The sequence below is a fragment of the Fistularia commersonii genome, chromosome 3, assembly GCF_037954325.1.
Source record: "Fistularia commersonii isolate RoL2024-O1a breed Wild chromosome 3, RoL_Fcom_v1.0, whole genome shotgun sequence".
Lineage (NCBI taxonomy): Eukaryota > Metazoa > Chordata > Actinopteri > Syngnathiformes > Fistulariidae > Fistularia > Fistularia commersonii.
In genome coordinates, this window is record NC_141286.1 from 26,737,892 (window position 1) to 26,757,048 (window position 19,157).

General features: G+C 57.8%; 2 protein-coding genes across 3 annotated transcripts; one reads left to right on the forward strand and one right to left on the reverse strand.

Moving 5' to 3' along the window:
• The first annotated feature begins 850 nt into the window (after positions 1–850).
• cdh15 (cadherin 15, type 1, M-cadherin (myotubule)) lies at positions 851–11,288 on the forward strand. The gene is made up of 14 exons (XM_086144444.1): positions 851–962; positions 6,428–6,577; positions 7,159–7,314; positions 7,403–7,547; positions 7,875–8,056; positions 8,136–8,264; positions 8,344–8,526; positions 8,891–9,135; positions 9,209–9,345; positions 9,638–9,859; positions 9,930–10,169; positions 10,440–10,588; positions 10,703–10,879; positions 10,974–11,288. Exons 1-14 carry the CDS (start codon positions 912–914, stop codon positions 11,172–11,174), a joined length of 2,367 nt encoding a protein of 788 aa, XP_086000570.1. The 5' UTR covers positions 851–911; the 3' UTR covers positions 11,175–11,288.
• A 1,585-nt stretch (positions 11,289–12,873) lies between these two features.
• spg7 (SPG7 matrix AAA peptidase subunit, paraplegin) lies at positions 12,874–18,595 on the reverse strand. Of its 2 annotated transcripts, none has more exons than XM_086144445.1 (17): positions 17,967–18,595; positions 17,760–17,862; positions 17,581–17,670; positions 17,260–17,501; positions 17,036–17,175; positions 16,477–16,579; positions 16,264–16,389; positions 16,025–16,187; positions 15,747–15,920; positions 15,554–15,678; positions 15,378–15,480; positions 15,194–15,304; positions 15,007–15,122; positions 14,540–14,696; positions 14,265–14,428; positions 14,068–14,145; positions 12,874–13,339 (listed from the first exon to the last, which is right to left on the reverse strand). In XM_086144445.1, the coding sequence occupies exons 1-17, from the start codon at positions 18,096–18,098 to the stop codon at positions 13,133–13,135; spliced, it is 2,334 nt and encodes a 777-aa protein (XP_086000571.1). In that variant the 5' UTR covers positions 18,099–18,595; the 3' UTR covers positions 12,874–13,132. The 2 variants fall into 2 exon arrangements, with proteins under 2 accessions (XP_086000571.1, XP_086000572.1); XM_086144446.1 differs by lacking the exon at positions 12,874–13,339 and adding an exon at positions 13,679–13,870.
• Positions 18,596–19,157: the final 562 nt, after the last annotated feature.

Here is a 19,157-nt window from a genome sequence, read left to right on the forward strand (position 1 = left end):
TTCTGGACTCTGACTTTGGTTCCTCGGTCAGAGAACGTTTTGTTTGGTCTCCAAGGATCCGCAACAACCTTTGACCCCAGAGGAGACCCCTGGGCTCATGAGCACTTTAAGAGCCGGGATAGGAACACACACACACACACACACACACACACACACAGGTTCCTGCGTCTGAAGACCAGGAACATTTGCGTCTCATCAGTCATGGCCGTCCTTCGTCCGAGCCTCTCGCCGCCGGGCGCCGCTGTAAAAAACTATGGGGTTAAAGGACGCGGGGGGGGGGGGGGGGGGTCACATGACCTGGTGGTCAGAAGATGAGAGACGCCTCTTTGTTCAGCGCCGGAACCGAACGAGGCTTTAATTAGTCCGACGTTAATTCACTGCGACCGCCGTTCCAGAAAACCAGGTTTAACGGACACGAAGGGGCTTCTTCTGCTCTGGACCTTCTGGACCTTCACACCAACAGCTGCTCTCCACTTCTTCATTTCTGAGGAATGCTCGGGCGGGGGGGCCAGAGAGGCGACGCTCCTCGGCCCGCCGTCTTGCAGATGAATGCGTGAAGGTCCGGCGCTTCCTGAGCGGCGTCTGAGCTGGGCTTCAGCGTGGAGCTCAGGAGCGGGTCGGAGCCGAGGAGCTCAGATGTTTCAGACCTCCTTCTCTTCAGGTTCCTTCCTCCACCTCCTCCTTCTGGACGCGGCCGATAAACCATCTCACAGTGACGGAGTTGGTGTCCACGCCCCCGACAGCTGCCCCCCCCCCTGCGCCCCTCCTTTGAGTGACAGCACATGTGTGGGGCTCCTGCCCCCCCGACCGGGGGAGGGGCCAGCGGGCCCAGCCGAGCCGCCGGCCTCCAGGAGGCTGAGAAGGAACCGGAGCGGCCGTGGAGGTCCACGCTGAGGAGGTCCACGCTGAGGATGGGGCTGTGTGTGCGGGTGGCGTGTGTGCTGGGAGCTCTGCTCGCTCAGGTAGGAGGAACGTCTCACACCTTCTGGGCTCGGGGAGGGCGCCGCACGGGAGGGGTTGGACCGCCGCCGGACGGAACTGGCGTTCTGTTGCCGTTTTACTGAGGAGACCGGAGAACTAGAGGGGGTGGAGGAGGGCTGGAGGTCCGGGTGGAGTGTGGGAGGAGGAGAAGGTCTACCGCTTTGTCACATTTCCATCAAACATGATATTCATGCTTTAAAGTCCTGGTTTTCTGGGTGGAGGTGGAGCTGGTCTGCGGTTAAAGGTGGAGGTTCTGTTCCCTCCGTCAGGGTTTGATTTCCTTGAGAACTTCCTGGAGGTCCGAGCTGCAGGCCTGGACCTTCTCTGTCTCTGGTCTGTCAGAACGTGGTCACGGGTGAAGAAGGACCTCCTCCCTCCACCCCTGGCCACCACCTCTGCTCTCCAGATATACAGTTTACCTCCCACCTGAGCGATGCCTCCAGACAAACATCGGCTTCTTCTCAGAGGATCTCACCATCCCCTCAGAGGCGGCGCCCGTCCAAACATCTTGTCGGCCCGCCGCCGCCGTCAGCTGACACGGCCCAAAATGGAGGCCAATGTAAACGGAGGTGTTGCAAACACCACTTCAGGAACCATCAGTCTCTGGTGGTGTTTGAAGTAGAGCTTTGGTCCTGGAGGTTCACCTCCACCATCTCCACCTCCTCCTCCTCCTGCCTCCCACAGTGGAGGACCCTCTGGAAGGCTGGCGGACCGGAGCCTGATCTCGGGGCTCCTCCTGGGCTCCGGCGTGGAGAAGGGGTGCCGGTGTTTCTCCTCACCGCTCCGTCCAGAGTTGGAGGTGTGGAACACGTCCACCGAAGAGCGCCGCTCTCTCAGGCACCGGACTGGAAGTCCAGGGACCGGCACTCCGCTCCGAACCCTCACCAACCTACTGGAGGTCTCAGGAGTCCAAAACCCTCCAGAACCACCCAGAACCTCACCACCCTAAATGTTGTCAGAGACCAGAGGAGACCTCCTCCTTCACGCTGGACCTTCAGGTCCTCCTCAGGCTGCTGGGTGGGTGCCGGGCGACAGGCGGCTCCTGTGCGTCACCTCAGACGGGACATTTCTGGACCTTCTGTTCTAGACCAGTTGTCGGAGGGGGGGGGGGGGGGGGCCTTCACACCGCCGGTGAGTCACTCTGAGTGAATCAGGTCCAGTTCTGGTCCAGTCCTGGTCCAGTCCTGGTCCAGAGACTGAGACGGCGTCCAGCTGACGCCCGGGCGTCACTCATGGAACTCATTTATGAATCTGAATCAGCCTCTGTGTGTGTGTGTGTGTGTGTGTGTCTGTGTGTGTGTGTGTGTGTGTGTGTGTGTGTGTGTGTGTGTTGGGGGGTGCAGGCGGGACTGAGCTGCTGACATACTTCTCTCTCCAGCCATTTTCTGCCTCATTATTTTTAACAGGGTGAGAAGGCAATCAACAACTGTGTGTGTGTGTGCGTGTGTGTGTGTGTGTGTGTGTGTGTGTGTGTGTGTGTGTGTGTGTGTGTGTGTGTGTGTGTGTGTGTGTGTGTGAGTGGTGGTTTGGGGGGGGATCATGCAGCCCCCCCTTTGCTGCTGCTCCAGGTCCAGGTCTGGTCCGGCCCCTCACATTCCGACCCTGTTTCCCATGATATGTGGTTGTGGTCCTGGTCTGAGGACCTCTGCTCCATCTTCTCCATCTGCTCCATCTTCTCCATCTTCTCCATCTGCTCCCAGTGAGACATTAGTGCCCCCCCACCTCCCCCAAAAATAGGGGGAGCTGGGGGGGGGGGGGTCACCTGTGTGACCTTTGACCCCCGGAGGAGGAGCAGAACGGTGGGTCTGAGCAGGTCCGCGCCGCAGACGTTTGCAGAAGGTTCTGGAAGCGGCGGCTGCGGACGCTCACACGTGAGCGCATTCGCTCTGCGCTAAACTTAGAGGGCTGGAAAGCACTGAGCGCTCACGCCTCCACGCCTCCACGCCTCCACGCCTCCACGTTTCCACGCTTCCACGGCAGAGAATCCCACAGAATCCCAAGGATTCCCAAGGCAACGCACACAAACTGCACCACGAGGCCTCCTCATCACCACGCCTGCAAACACTGGCAACACTGCAGTACAGGATGTACAGGATGTACAGGATGTACTGTAGTGGTCCCAGTACTTCCCAGTAGAGCAGTGTTTCACTCTACTGGATCCCAGACACAACATCTTGTTACTCCATGATACTCCATGATACTCCCTGATACCCCATGCTAACATTGCTAACCCTGATACTCCATGATACTTCCCACTAACCTAGATACTTAATGATACTCCCTGCTAACCCTGATACTTAATGTTAACCCTGCTAACCCTGATACTCCATGATACGCCATGATACTCCCTGCTAACCCTGATACTCCCTGCTAACCCTGATACTCCATGATACTCCATGATACTCCCTGCTAACCCTGATACTCCATGCTAACCCTGCTAACCCTAATACTCCATGCTAACCCTGCTAACCCTGATACTCCATGATACTCCCTGATAACCCTGATACTCCATGATACTCCATGATACTCCATGGTAACCCTAATACTTCATGCTAACCCTGCTAACCCTAATACTCCATGCTAACCCTGCTAACCCTGATACTCTATGATACTCCATGATACTCCCTGATACCCCATGCTAACATTGCTAACCCTGATACTCCATGATACTTCCCACTAATCTAGATACTTAATGATACTCCCTGCTAACCCTGATACTCCATGCTAACCCTGCTGACCCTAATACTCCAAGATACTCCCTGCTAACCCTAATACGCTATGCTAACCCTGCTAGCCCCAATACTCCATGATACTCCCTGCTAGCCCCAATATTCCATGCTAACCCTGATGCTCCCTGCTAACCCTGATGCTCCCCGCTATCCCTGATACTCCCCGGTAACCCTGATACTTCAGGCTAACCCTGCTAAAGCCTGGTACTCCGTGCTACTCCCCGCTAACCCTGCTAACCCTGCTAACCCTGCTAACCCTGATACTCCATGATAAACCTTAACTTCCCCTCAACTCAATCTTTACTTTCCTTAACCAAACCCAAATTCAGGCTTACACCGAGCTCGAAGCTCATGCCAACCCTTCCCTCGGGAGATTTCACTCCGATCATCTCCCAAGGTCAGCTAAAGGTCACACAGGAGACTCTGCTCTCCACGTCCGGAAGACTTTTAGTGGGTTTTCCCTCCTTAAGCGTCGACTGAAGGAATGTTATTAATTGTAAAAGATGGAATAATCCCAGTAAAGATGGACCGATCCTAATTAGAAATAGATTAACCCCAGTTAGAAATGAATCATCCAAATAAAGATGGAATAATCCCAATAATAATGGAGTCATCTAAATAATAATGAAAAATGGAACAATCTCGTTTAAATATCTAATTATTGCAATAAAGACGGAAAAATCCCAATAAAAATAAGGACTGAATACTGCAAATATGAAATGGATTGTTCGTAAGGAAGATGGATTGATACCAAAAAAAAAAATCCCACAATAATCCGAGTATTGATCGGTGAAAGAATCGCGCAAAGACAACGGGTCCTGATAAATGTCTTTCAGGGTCTTAAATCTGGCCGTTAACTTAAAGAAATAGAAGTAGAAGGTATTAGAAGGTAGTGGACGGCGCGTCCTTCCTGCTTCTGACCTGCCGCTTCCTGAAACCCCGAATTCAGTTTTGGGGTCTAAACCGACAAACACCTCCTGTGACCGCTTCACGGCCCCGGGTCCGAGGGCCCGCCGGAGCCCGGGGTCAGAGGTCGGCCCGTGACGGCTTGGGGGGGGTCGGACGGCGGGGGGGGCCTTCGCTCAGCCTGTCAGGAGGAACGCGTCAAAGGTCTAATTGGTAACGTGACACCGCCGAGTTTCTGCGTCCTGGTCTGGTAGAGACATTACTGAGAGCCGAGTCCTCCGCGGGGAGACGACCCACAGCACAGCGGCGTGGGGGGGTCGGGAGGACCGGGGCCGATCGGGGCCGATCGGGGCCGACGAGGGCCGACGAGGGCCGACGAGGGCCGACGAGGGCCGACGGTCCTGACAGAGATGAAGAGGGTGTGAAATCTGTGTCAGGAGGTTTCAAGCCTTAACGCCAATTTCATATTTTGGTGAAACGGTCCGTCGGATCTCCGTCGGGTTTCAATCCAGGAGGAACCGGGACGGGCCGGGGGGCTCCGGGTCCTTCGGACAGACCCGGGGAGACCAGGTCCCGGTCCAGGTCTGGACCGGGAGCCCGGGGCCCTGCAGGAGAGCCTGCGGACACCATACAAAGGAATGTGAGCGTAAACATGGTGGGGGAGCGGGGGGGCATTGGAGCGGGGGGGCATCGGGGGCAGGCTAAGATTAGCCGCCCCCCCCACCCTGACCGGGCCTCCAGATGCCGGCCATGGTTGCCATTCCTCCCGGCAGCGTCACGGAGGCGTCTCGGAGGTCGGCCGTCACGGTCCAGCGCGGCGGACCTTCAGCCCCCCGACCGGCTGCGCGGAGACGCCGCCTCGCCGCGAGAACGTTTCACCAAACGTCTCAGAGACAGAGCCGCCGCCGCCGTCTCCCTGTCAACACCCGTCTCCATGACGGCCCCGGCGCCGCCCGGACCTTCTCCCAGGGTCTGCAGGGTTCCACGTCTTCTCCTGTGTGAAGTGTCTCCGTCCTGCACGTCACCTGTGGAGGTGCCGCGAGAGGGAGATCCTTTCCCGCCTCCGGCCGGGCTCCTCTCCGTCCCGCTTGATGAAACACCATCCATCAAGGTCCGCCGTCCCTGAGAAGAACACCGGGGGTCGGGATCTTTGCCGCCGCCGCCGGCCGCCATCTTTGTGCGCCGGCCCACTTAAGCTCTTCAACATGTGTGGAGACGCAACGACTCCTGCCAGTTCCCACCAACAACAGCCGGAGACACGTATAGATATCTGTGCGTGGGCGGCTGTTCTGTGTACATACACTCATGTATGTCAGCACACAAATGTGTGCCTGTGTGTGTGTGTGTGTGTGTGTGTGTGTGTGTGTGTGGGATCTGTAAGGTGACCCCAAACTCCCAGTCAGGTGCAGGGCTGAGCATGAGGGGGAATTTGTGAGTGTGAGCGGGAATGCGGGTGGGAAAGCACACCATCTAAATCCATGGTCGACAGCTGCAGTGTGTGAGTGTGTGTGTGTGTGTCTGATGCACTGTGTGTGCGTGTGTGTGTGTTTCCTAAATGCGGTCAGGGGAGCGGGCTGGTCCCTTGAAATTAACATGACTGTCTGCATTTCCTCATCTGCTGGAAGAATTTGAAGACGGATCAAAGGGAGTGGACAAACACACACACACACACACGCACACTCACACACACACATGTTTGCGTATGTGTGTGTGTGTGTTGGCGGTGGAAACCCGACACGGTGCCCCCCCCCCCCTTGAGCTGTGAGAATGTCCATTTGTTCCTGACATCCTCCGTCTCTCGGCCCGTCCAGGTCTGCAGCTCGGAGCAGAGCCAGGTCCTCCAGACCTTGTCCCCCTGGAGGAACCCGGGAGGAGGACCGGTCCGGGTCAGGAGGGACTGGATCATCCCGCCGATCAGAGTGCTGGAAAACAGCAAGCAGATCCCGGAGAACCTGGTCCAGGTAAAGCGGTCCTCTCAGATCCGGTCTGCAGAGAAGGTGTGTGTGAGGAGCTCATCCTGTCCAGGTGGACCTGAAGGTACCAAATGAAGGAGGGCTTTCAGAGATGACATGGACGGCTGGGAAGCGCTGAACCCTCACCTTGCTCCTGCTAGCCCTGCGTAGCCCGGCAAGCGCAAGCCCGCACGATCGCTCGCCTTCTTCTATCCAAGCAGCTCTGCAGACGCGTCACCTTCTACACTCCTGAACTCTGGACGTGAGATGCGTGGAAGATACCGTCTGGTTTTTGAGCCCGGTTAGTAGACCGAGCCACTCGGGGCCCGGCGCTCGCCGTGCTAAGCTAGCGAGCAGGAGCTGTCTCCTGAACTCGGTGTCCTCCTCCGAGTCGGAGGTACCAACGGGCGCATAAATCAAACTTCTCCGACGCTCACCAGAAATACCGCGTCCGGTATCTGCGAGAACTTCCTGTCAGTGGTCGGAGTCTGGAGGCCGGCGGAGGTCCGGCGCCGTCGGCACACTCACGTCCGCTCGGAGCGGACGTGATTCACGACTACCGACGCCATCTCGCCCCCTCTGCTGTGCAGATCAAATCGGACAAGATCTTCAAGGGCGAGGTGATCTACAAGCTGGAGGGCCAGGGCGTGGACCAGGAGCCCAAGAACCTGTTCGAGATCGATGATGAGAGCGGGGTGATCCGGAGCATGCGGCCGCTGGACCGGGAGAAGCACAGCAGCTTCACGGTGAGATGCCGCAGAAGATGCGTGGACCGCCGGAGGTTCTCCTGCGGTTCCGCTTCACCCGAGGACCGTTGTTCTTCTCGTATTCCAGCTGAAAGCCTTCGCCCTGTCGCCCAGCGGAGAACGTCTGGAGAACCCCACCACCATCGAGATCGTGGTGCTGGATCAGAACGACAACAGACCCGTCTTCACCCAGAGGCAGTTCCATGGGATGGTTCCAGAATTCTCCGTCCCGGGTAGGTCCTCGTATTCCGCGCCTTTTCCCGCAGAGGTCTCCGATCCATCTTCGAGGTTCCACTTCTCGCAGTCGACCGTAAATGGCGGTTCCTCGCCGGAGAACATCTGTGGGCTCCTGACAGGATCCAAGCGCTTCTTCAGAAACAGCGCCACGGTCTCCATGACTCAGTCAGCCTCTGGCGGGTCACAACTGGACCAGAGGTTCCTCTTTGATGTCCTCGCCGCGGGGTCGAGAACCCGACGGCGTCAGGCAGAAGATGTGACGTGAAGATGTCACGGTCGATGTCCTGCCCGGGTCACCCCACCTTCTACCTTCTCGTCGACAGGCACGTCGGTGATGACCGTCTCCGCCTCGGACGCCGACGACCCCATGACGGAAAACGCGATGCTGAGGTTCTCCATCACCGGCCAGGAGAGCATCCCCGCCGGCGCCATCACCACCACCATGTTCGGCATCAACAACCACACGGGGGCCATCTACACCAGAGACGTGGGCCTGGACCGGGAGGTGGGCGGCCGAGCCAGGAGTTCTCCGGGAACCGTTCTCCTGAGCCGGTGGGCTGAGGACCTCTGCTGTCTCCCCTCAGCTGGTGCAGGGCTTCAGGCTGAAGCTGCGGGTGGCGGACATGGGGGGCATGGGCCTGACCGGCGAGGGCGAGGCCTTCATCCAGGTGTCCGACATCAACAACCACGCCCCGCGGTTCGACCCCACCTCGGTGAGAACTTCTGCGCCCTCCCGCCGCCCTCCGGTTTACAGGAGGAACCTTCTGAGTCACGCTCCGTCCGGCTCTTCAGTACAGCGCCGGGGCCATGGAGAACCAGAAGGACCTCCTGATCTGCCGGCTGAACGTGACGGACAGGGACGACCCCGGGACGGGAAACTGGGAGGCCAAGTACTCCGTTCTCAACGACCGCGGCGGGAACTTCGCCATCGCCACCGACCCCGTCACCAACCAGGGGCTTCTGACCGTGGTGAAGGTAAGACCCGGAGCTCCACCTCGGTGAGAACTTCCTGCCGGTTTCCATCGGAGCTCCGTCGGCACGCAAGCCCCGCCGGTGTCCGTCAGATCCACCGAGCGGGGGTCCGAAGGCCGTGACGGACGGCCGCCGCTGGGTTTGTACTTCCTGAGATGTTTGTCGGGTGAATCATCACGTTCCCGGTCCTGGTTCTCCTCCGGACCGGCCAGCCACCTCGGCCCTGAACGTCAGACCCGAAGGTCCGAGGCCTCGGCTCGGTGGCTCCCTCCGGCGTCCGGATCTCAAAGCACAAACGCAGATTGAGAAGATCTGAACTCCCACGAGTTCCGGGTCTCTGACAGATACTCCTCGCCTTCTCCTGCAGCCTCTGGACTTCGAGGAACAGAAGGAGCACGTCCTGCTGGTGGCGGTGGAGAACTCCCTCCCTCTGAGCAACAAGGCTCCCAACGCACCCTTGAGCACGGCCACGGTGACGGTGACCGTGCTGGACAAGAACGAGGCCCCCCGCTTCAGAGAGGAACCCATCCAGATCCGGGTCCCCGAGTCGGTGGTCCCTGGAACCCTGCTGAAGAGGGACTTCGCCTTCGACCCCGACAACTCCGACCTCAGGTGCGCCGCCGCCGCGGTAACCGACGGTGACGGGAAACGGAGGAGTGATGGCTTCGCTGTTCTCCGGCCGCAGGTTCGAGATCACGCGGGATCCCGAGAGGTGGCTGGAGATCGACAGAGTCACGGGAGACATCACGGCCAGGAGGTCCTTCAACATGAGATCTCCACACGTCAAGAACAACGTCTACAGGGCCGCCGTCAAAGTCACAGGTGGGACCGGCTGATGGATCCCAGCTGGACCTGATCACATGGTCCAGAGATCTGCTGGATCGCAGAACACACACACACACACACACACACACACACAGGAGACAGATAGGAGGCAACAACAACGACAAACAGAGAAAACAAACACACAATAACATTCAAGATGTTTGGAAACAAGAAACAGACAGACAGATGGACGTGCAGGTAGATAGATGGATGGACAGATGGATGGATGGATGGATGGACGGACGGACAGGCAGACGTTGTAACTCCCGTCCCTCCTGTCGTCCCTCAGACTCTGACGGCGTGTCGACCACGGCGTCGATCTCGGTGACGCTGGAGGAGACCAACGACTTCCCCCCCCTGCTGTCCCCTCTGGTGGAGCGCTGGGTCTGCCGGTCCGGTCCCGGTCTGGTTCTGTCCGCGCTGGACGAGGACCTGCACCCTCACGGCGCCCCCTTCACCTTCCAGCTCGTCGACGACGTCTCCGGCAACTGGACCGTCAGCCGGGTCAACGGTGAGCCTGGCGCGGGGCGCCGACGCCTTTAACTCGGGGTTCCCCTGAACTCTGCGCCTCCTCTTCTCAGACACCCACGCCGCCCTGTGGCCCCTGCCGGACCTGCCCGAGGGGGAGTACGCCGTCCTGGTGCTGGTGTCGGACTCGGGCAGCCCCGCCCTGGGCGCCGTGTCCTGGGTCAACGTCACGCTCTGTCAGTGCGACGCCGTCGGGGACTGCAAGTCGGCGGCGGGGGCCGTCCTCGGACCCGCCGCCGGCATCAGCTTCCTCGCCGTCGCCATCATCGTGGCCTGCGTCTCGCTGCTGCTGGGTAGGTCCCGCCTCCGCCGCCTCGTCCAATCGCAGGAGATGAGCCGATCGGCGCCGGCAGATGTGGCGTGGCGTCTACGCACCGGGGCTTCCGGAGCTTTGCCAAAAACAAGATCGGGACACGGCGTGCTTGCGGAGGCTCACTGAGCCCCCCGGTGGCCGCCGCAAGAAGTACACGAGGGGGCCTCAGATGTTCTTCAGAAGCACCTTCATGGTGTTGGCGGGAGTTTCGATTCCATCTTCTCAGAGGAGCGTCTCTGTTTGGTTGCAGTGCTGCTCTTCCTCGCCATGGCGCTGACCTCCTGCGGGCGGCGGCACCACATCAAGAAAGGAACGGGCCTCCTGGTCGGCGAGTCAGAAGACGACGTGCGCGACAACGTCCTCAACTACGATGAGCAGGGAGGTGGTGAGGAGGACGAGGTGAGGACGCGTTTGATGGCCTTCTCTCCGGAGGGACCGGGGCGCCGGCCACGGACCTTCTGGTGGTCTTCTCTGAAATGCGTTCAGGCGCGTGACCTCCGCTTCGCTCCACAGAACGCCTTCAACATCGACCTGCTGTGGAACCCGCTGGACCCGCCTTCGCCGCCCGGGTCCTACTGCCCCCGGGGCAAACAGCCCCTGAGGAGGGACACCCCTCACAACCTGCCCTCGCCCATCTACCCCCGCAGGCCTCCCGCAGACCCCACCGACATCGAGGACTACATCAACGACGTGAGGCTTCAAACATTCCCGTCCGGACGAGGGTTCCGGCTCGAAGTTCTAGCGCTGGAGAACCGGTCCGGTAAAGTCCTGTGTGTGTCCTCAGGGCCTGGAGGCGGCGGACCAGGACCCCAACGTGCCCCCGTACGACACCGCCCTGATCTACGACTACGAGGGCGAGGGCTCTCTGGCCGGCAGCCTGAGCTCCATCGCCTCGGGCAGCTCCGATGGAGACCAGGACTACGACTACCTCAGCGACTGGGGACCGCGCTTCCAGAAACTGGCCAACATGTACAACCCGCGTTAGTCCTTTGGACTCGGCCGAAACCACAAAGACTGACCGTATGAAGGACTCAGGGGGCGCAGGGGGCCAGAGGGGCCCCAGTTTCGCTTTTTTTTATATATAAGGATTATTTTATAAGATGAATTTGTTTGATGATTGTTTTGTTCATTCCAGCGTCGACTCGAAACCCGCCCGGCTCATCTAGACCTTCACTAGTCTGGACTTAACTAATCCTGACCTTCACTTGTCTGGACTAAAGTGATCTAAATTGCACCAGTCTGGACTTCAAGAGTGTAGATTACGGGAGACTGGGTTTCAGCAGTTTGGACCGTCACTAGTCTAGACCTTGGCTAGTCAGGACTCAGCTTCTTCAGTCCTTTTACTAGTCTGGACTTCACTAACCCACACGTCAACAGCCTGGACTTCAGAAGTGTAGGCCACTTCACTCTGGACCTCAATAGAGTCGACTGCACTAATCTAGTCGGGACTCTGGTGCTTCTCCAATACGTTACTAGTCTAGACTTCACTTATCTAGACGACCTTCATGACTCTAGTCCCTCACTACTAATCTAGACTTCACTCATCTGGATCCAGCTTCTCCAGTCTTTCACTCATCTGGACCCTTGTGCGTGTAGATTTTGCTGATCTAGAATTATGTCATCTAGACCTTCACAAGTCCAGTCCATCACTGATGTAGACTTCGGTGGTCCTGTCCTTCACTGATCTAGACCTTCACTTGTGTAGACTCTGCTTCACTAGACTGCACTTATTCAAAGCTCACTAGTCAACTTCTTAACTAATCTAGACTTTGCATAGCTAGACTTCTCTTCTCTGGACCACCATCGGTCTCGGCCTTCACTAATCCAGACTTCACGAGTGTACATTTTGCTTATCTCGCCTTCACTAATCGGGACTTGTAGAGGATAGAAGTCCTTCACTAATCCAGAGCGAGCCCCACCTCCTCCGTTTCGTGTGAATGCTTTGTTTTGAAACCGTCTCCACTTCCTTCTCACCGGCAAGCAGAGATGCGACGCAAACCTGAACTTCCGTGTTTGTTCCCGGTGGTGGAGCAGGACTGGAATAAAGGCTTGATGAACCAAGTGAGATCCAGAAGGTGCTCCAGCCTGCAGGGGCTGGACTAGAACCAGGGGAGGTTCTGCCCGGGGGGTCTCAGGATGTGGGTCCTTCTGTCCCCCAGCTTTATATCTCATTTATGTGTTTAATAAAAACCCCTACGTGGGCAGCCAGATGTTTGGGAGTTTGTAGAAACCTGCGCGTCGAGTGGGTTCCTCTGATTCGGATCCACCGACCCGTCTCGGTCTCCAAATCTAGATTTACGGGTTTACGGATCACACCGAGATAATCCCTGGTCGTCAGAGGCTTCGCGGTGACTGGACTTCCGTCCACGAGAGGTCCAGAAACCTCACTGAGAAACAACCCGTGGAGGGAAAGGTTTGGAGAAGAGAAATAGCAACTCCGAGCAGCAGCAGACCCGGAGATCAGAAGACCTGAAGACCAGGAGACCCGGACCGGTCCGGACCGCACCTGGCTCAGGAACACCCTCCTACTCAGAACATCGAGAAATACTTTTGTCCGGTCACCTCTGAAAACCGGGCCTCTCTGGGTTTGGTGCAGGACCTGGCCGGCCTCAGAAGACGAGGTGACAGTGAGGTGGTTCCGCAGCCCCGGTTCCTCGCCGAGACAAATCCACCAGGGTCTGAGATCATCTGGTAACACTTTATTTAGTTACGCCGTCTGTTACCTTCAGTCTGTGCAGAGGTCACGCCAAAGAAGAGCACACAGTCAAGAGTCCACAGCTCGGTCCTCCTCCAGCATCTCAAAGCCCTGCAGATCCTCTAGTCTGCCAAAGGGTGATCTTGGAGACAATCCAGGTCTGGAGGTCTTCTTCTCATTCAGGTCTGGTCCCCCCGCAGGAGGCGACCGCTCGTCCCGTCGGACCAAACCGACCTCGGGGCTGAAGGTCAGGCGAGCCCAGGGTTGACGTCGTCCTCCCGGGTCTTGCTGCGAGGGGGCGGGGCTTCGTCCTCGCCGGTGTCCTGCTTGTCCCTCTCGGCCTCCAGCCAGCTCTGGGGGACGATCATCTTCTTGGGTCCGTGGGGCGGCGGGCCCAGCAGCGCCTCGATGTCCTCGTAGTTCACCACCTCCCGCTCCAGGAGGGCGTTGGCGAGCTGGACACAAGAGCAGCCAAAAAATATTCAGGAAAACCCCTGAGAACCTGAAAGCTTCACAAACACCTGATTCCCACCATCCAGAGGTTTCTTCTCCATGATTTTATCCACTCTGGATTCATTTCCAGTGGAAATTTTGCAAACGGATTGGAAATGTTCACGTCGTTTTGGGGAATTTCCTGAATTTTCTTCAGGTTCACTGATCTCCTTTCCCCGTCCCAAGTGACCAGGACCGACTCACAGAAGACCTGCTGTCATTAAGAAGGTTCATTCAAGGTCTGCAGGCTGTCACAATGACCAAAAGACAGCAGGCAGAACTAGAGGTGGCAGAGATGGAGATGTTGAGGTTCTCTTTGGGAGTGACCAGGATGGAGAGGATCAGGAATGAGTCTATCAGAGGAACAGCACATGTTAGATGTTTTGGAGAGAAGGTCAGAGAAGCCAGACTGAGATGGTTGGGTCATGGACAGAGGAGGGATGGAGAATATATTGGTAGACGGATGCTGGACTTGGAGCTGCCAGGCAGGAGGTCTGGAGGAAGACCAAAGAGAAGATATGAAGGTAGTTGGTGTGAGAGAGGAGGATCCAGAGAATAGGGTTAGATGGAGAAAGTGGAGTCACTGAGGTGACACCTGACGGGAAAAGCCGAAAGTAGAAGAAGAAGAAGAAGATTCGAGGTCTGCAGGCTCCAGTCAGGTCCCCCAGGACACCAGGAGAGGAGAACCTACCAGCGTCAGCTTGTCTCTGTTGCCCAGCAGCAGCCCCTCGGTGCGACGGTACGCCCGGGCGATCAGCATCTTGGCCTCCTGCGGAGAAGAACACCGCAGTTCTCCTTTAGAAAGCCCGTCTGTTCTGCAGGAGGCCGAGCAGCCAAATGAGAAGGTGACAGAACGGAGAACGCGGATCCACGTTCTAGCAGGCTCACGTGGTCCATCTGTTGCTGCAGGCCCTGGCTGAACGGCCGCCGCCCGATCGCCGCTTGGCCTTCGGCGTCGGGGAAGGACACCTGGCCGACGCTGTCGCACATGCCGTACTGCTTCACCATGGAGTAGGCGACGCGTGTCACCTTCCGAAGGTCATCCTGGGCTCCTGGGGACACCAGGAAGGTCACGTTCACCGGAGGGGTGGAGCTACTTCTGAGGGATCCGATCCGGATCACCCGGTTCCTGCTCTAGGGATCCCGTTGGTCTTCACGGTTACCTGTGGTGACCTTGTTGAAGGTGATGGCCTCGGCAGCTCTTCCTCCCAGCGCCATGCACATTCGCTCGAACAGCTGCTCCTTGGTGAACAGGTACTGGTCACGGGGAAGGATCTGGGCAAACCCCAGGGCGGCGTTGGTCCGCGGGGCGATGGAGACCTGGAACGGCCAAACGAGAGCCTTGACACCCTGGACCTGTACCTTCTGCAGGAGGTCCCTCGACCCGCCTCTGTCTCTCTTCCTATCAAAGTGCCGTCGCTGTCCTTCAGGAGAAAAGGAGGGTGTAGAACCGACAGCCTCATCTGAGGGGGATCGTGACCATGGAGCCTCCAGAGACTCCGGGACAACTCCTCTGGCTCCTTCAAAAGCTGAAGGCTGGTATTCAGACCTTCTCTTCTGTCAGAGACCCTTCTGATTGATAGGACATCGACCACGAGATCATCTCTCCACGTGGTTCTGGGGGATTTACCTTCATCACGGCCTCGGTGTGCTCCAGCAGCCAGCCCACCAGAGCGTGTCCGGACTCATGGAAGGCCACCACCCTCTGCTCCTCCTTGGACAGGATCTTACTCTTCTTCACACTCCCTGAGGACAAGAACCTCAGAGGTCTTTCAGCCGCTCCGCTCCGTTCCCCCGAGCTCACGAGCGTGGCGTACCTGCTATGACCCTCTCCACGGCGTACTCGAAGTTGAAGGTGTGTATGGACTTGTGGCCCTCCCTGGCGGCGTGCAGGGCCGCTTCGTTGCAGATGTTGGCGATGTCGGCGCCTGTGGAGAACCAGCTTCCACACTCAGCTCCTGGGGAGGTCTTATCTACAAAGACCTGCGGACGTGCACGTACCACTGAAGCCCGGGGTGAGCTCGGCCAAACGCAGGGAGTAGAAGTTTGCGGGTTGGGTGAGCTTCAGGATCTTCAGGTGCTGCTCGAAGATCTCCATCCTCTCCTGCCAGGCCAGAAACAGTCGGACCGAAGGCCTTCGGACGCGCGGTGTCGGGTTTGTTCTGGACGTGACCTACCTGCAGGGTGGGGAGGTCGATGAAGATGTGTCTGTCCAGCCGGCCGGGTCTCATCAGGGCGTTGTCCAAGATGTCCGCCCTGTTGGTGGACGCCAGGACGATCACGTGGTCTGTGGTTCCCATCCCTGCGGAGAACAAGGTGGTCAGATGGCCACGGACGACGTCGGCCCGGACGGCGGGGGTTCCGGCTCACCGTCCATCTCCACCAGCAGCTGGTTCAGCGTCTGCTCCTCCTCGGTGTTGGAGAAGCCCGACATGTTGGTGGAGCGCTTCTTCCCCACGGCGTCGATCTCGTCGATGTAGACGATGCACGGCGCCCGAGCGCGCGCCTCCTTGAAGAGGCTCCTCACGCGAGCGGCGCCCAGACCTGCACTCACACACCCGCACCTTTAGAGCGGGACGCCCGGAAGTTCTCCGCCGACAGGAGAACCCCACCCAGTTCACCAGGAGATCGCCATGACGTGCTCGTACCTCCGATGACCTCCACGAACTCGGAGCCCGCCATCGCCAAGAAGGGGACCTGAGCCTCAGTGGCCACGGCCTTGGCCAGCAGCGTCTTCCCGCAGCCCGGAGGTCCCAGCAGCAAGGCGCCTTTGGGGACCTTGGCTCCCAGCTGGAGGTAGCGTTCAGGGTTCTGAGGGACAACAAGGAGCTGCTCGCATCCGCCGATCACAACCCTCAGTCTGGAGGAACCTGCGGGAGACGCTCACCTTGAGATAGTCCACGAACTCCTTCACCTCCATCTTGGCCTCGTGCATTCCCGCCACGTCCCTGAAGCTCACGCCTTTCCCCGACTTCCCGTCCACGATGGTGAACTTGGCCATCTTCAGCTGGTTCTGTCGGAGGGAGCGCGGAAAGCACGGCGTCACTCCGCGCCGCCGGAACATCGAGAACATCCAGGAACGCGGAAGCGGTTCACTCACGAAGGCGCTGAAGCCGCCCTCTCGGCCACCCATGCCCGCCAGCCGGAAAATGTACCACAGGATGGCCACGCCGATGGCCGCCATTCCCAGGGCGTAGACGGCACTGCGGGGACAGCAGAGGAACATCTGCTACCAACATGGACAACATGGATGGAGCTCACCGACACCCCCGAGAAGACCGACGGTAATTGGACTCGATACGACTCGGGTCCAGATGTTTCCTTGCAGGAAGGAAAAGAAACCCAGTTCTGGGTTCCTTCTGGCCAGCAACAACCCACAGGAGGTCACAGGGTCACGCCCACTCTGTGGAGCCTCCACAGATGGGGACTGGACTAGTCTGGACTTCAGAAGTGCAGACTATGTTCATCTAGACTCCATTAGTTAAGACCCGAGTTCTTGGACGTCACTAGTCTGGATCGCAGTCATCTACACCTCTCTCGTCTAGATTTCGGTCGTCAACGTCTTAACTAATCTTGACTCAGCGTCGATAGACTAGTCCTTCCCTAGTCTGAACTAATCCATACTTTTCTTCTGGATCTCCCGGAGGAGGTGCTCTTACTTCCCGAAGAAGCCGGTGCGTTTGTAAGACACTGGTATTCTGTCCTTGGTGTCGATGTTCAGCTCCTCCTCCGCCGCCCTCAGCTTCTCCTCGAACTTGTCGATGTTGGCCACCTGCATCCTGTACATGAGCGCCAGCCTCTGCGGAAGAGAGCAGAGGTCAGAGGTCGGAGGTCGGGGGTCAGTTGGTCGGCACGGCGGGCGAGGGGGGGGGGGGGGGCGTACCGGCCTCCCGAAGATGACGGCTCCGGGGTGAAGGTAGATCTCCACGATGTCGCTCTCGGGAACCACCTGCACGCGAGACACCTCGCCCTTGGCCAGCATCTCGTTGACAAAGTCGTTCCAGGAGATGTTCCCGCCGCTGGTGTTGATGGAGTTCAGCAGGCTCATGATGAGCGCGATGATGAAGAGTGTTCGCAGACGCTCGCGGTACATTTGGTCCTCCTGCTCGCGTCGTTTCTTCTCCTCTGCGGGGAGGAGGATCGGAGAGAAGGTTCCAAACCCGGGCGTCTTCGGACCATCGAGCCGACGGCGGAGAGACCTCACCTTCATCCTGCTCCGGGGTTTTCCCCTTCTGACCTGAACTTTGGTTTTTCTCCCTTTTCTTCTGAGATGTGGAGAAGAAATTTGTCGCCCCTGGAAGAGGAAGAAGAAGAAGAAGCATGTTTTACATCATGTGAGGGAACATGAGGACGACATGCTGGTGAAGAAAGGTCTTCCAGTACCCAGCAGGTTGAGCAGGGAGACCGGGTTCCTCAACAGGTTGTTCCGGATCAGGTCCCCGCTGACCCGGGTCAGACCAGGACCCAGGGGGCGATGCAGGAGGCTCTGGGAGGAGAAGGAGGCAGGAGACCGACCATGGAGAGTGAAGGTCACCGAGTGGATCTGATTAAACGGGTCTGGATCTCACGGTCCGGACCGGGCGCTCTTACCCGCAGGACCCCCGGGTCCGGGTCCGGCTGCCGGCTGAAAGAGGCGCCTCCTCCCGGGACCGGCGGTGGGACCCGGAGCCGGAACCAGGGGCGCGTCCGGCGGCCGCAGAGCCGCAGCAGAGCCGCCGCCATCCCTCCGCTCCCGCAGCCGGGTTACAGCCCTCCCGCGGCGGCCATAGCGCGGGTGTTATGGGATATAATAGGATATTATGGGATATTACGGGAAGCCGTGTCGTCCTCACCTCCGCTAGCAGCTAGCCGTTAGCCCGCCGTGTTATCCAACGGCGTCGTGACGTCAGAGCAGCCACTTCCGGTCTGACGTCACCCTCGCCCGGTCGTTCGTCGCGACTGTCGCCGGCGAGCGTGGACGCGCTTCGTGCACGACCCGCGGTTAAACCGGAATAATCTTGTCGCCGTCCGTAAACACGTCTGACCGCTGACCTTTGACCTTCCAACCCCGGATGTGTTCACGGAGCTTCCGGCTGCGCGGGTTTTCGCGCAGGACGTGGAAGCGCAGACGTTCTGGCCGCTGCTCCGGACGGAGATCCGCAGACCCGCAGCCCCGCGTCGGTCACCGCACGTCCCGGCCGGAGATGCGTGGAATCTCGTGTTTGCGTTGTTTTCCGTTCTGCGTGGACCGTAATGACGTGCGCGTTGCGCGCGGCATTACCGTAATGGCGCTGCTAGTCGCGCCGCCGACTTTCTTGGTGGAGCAACATGGACGCGCAGGCCAGAGCAGCTTTTCTTTTAATGTTTTTTTAAAAATATTTAACGTCAGACGAAAAAGAAGGTAAAAGAAAATAAATTAAAAAAAAAAAAAACTTGCAAGGAGAATATAACATGTATTTAACTTGGTGGTTCACAAGGAATCTTACAAAACAAACTATATTTTATGGTTTTTGGATTTTTCCTTAAGTTTTAAGGATTTTTTCTATATAATTCAAAATCGTCTGTAAAGAAGGTAAAATCTGGGGAACACTTTTGCATTCTGTTTTTCTGAATGAAGAACTTGGCCAGGCCTAAAATAACATTGACACAGAGTTCCTGTCTTTTGCTGCTTAAAAGTAAACCAAATGTTACATCATCTCTTAAGGAAACTGGTGATGATAGAAATTTGTCTTTAACCCATTTTTGAGTTTTAGCCCAAAAGCTCTGTACTTTTCACATGAGAAAAATTTATGGTCAGTGGTT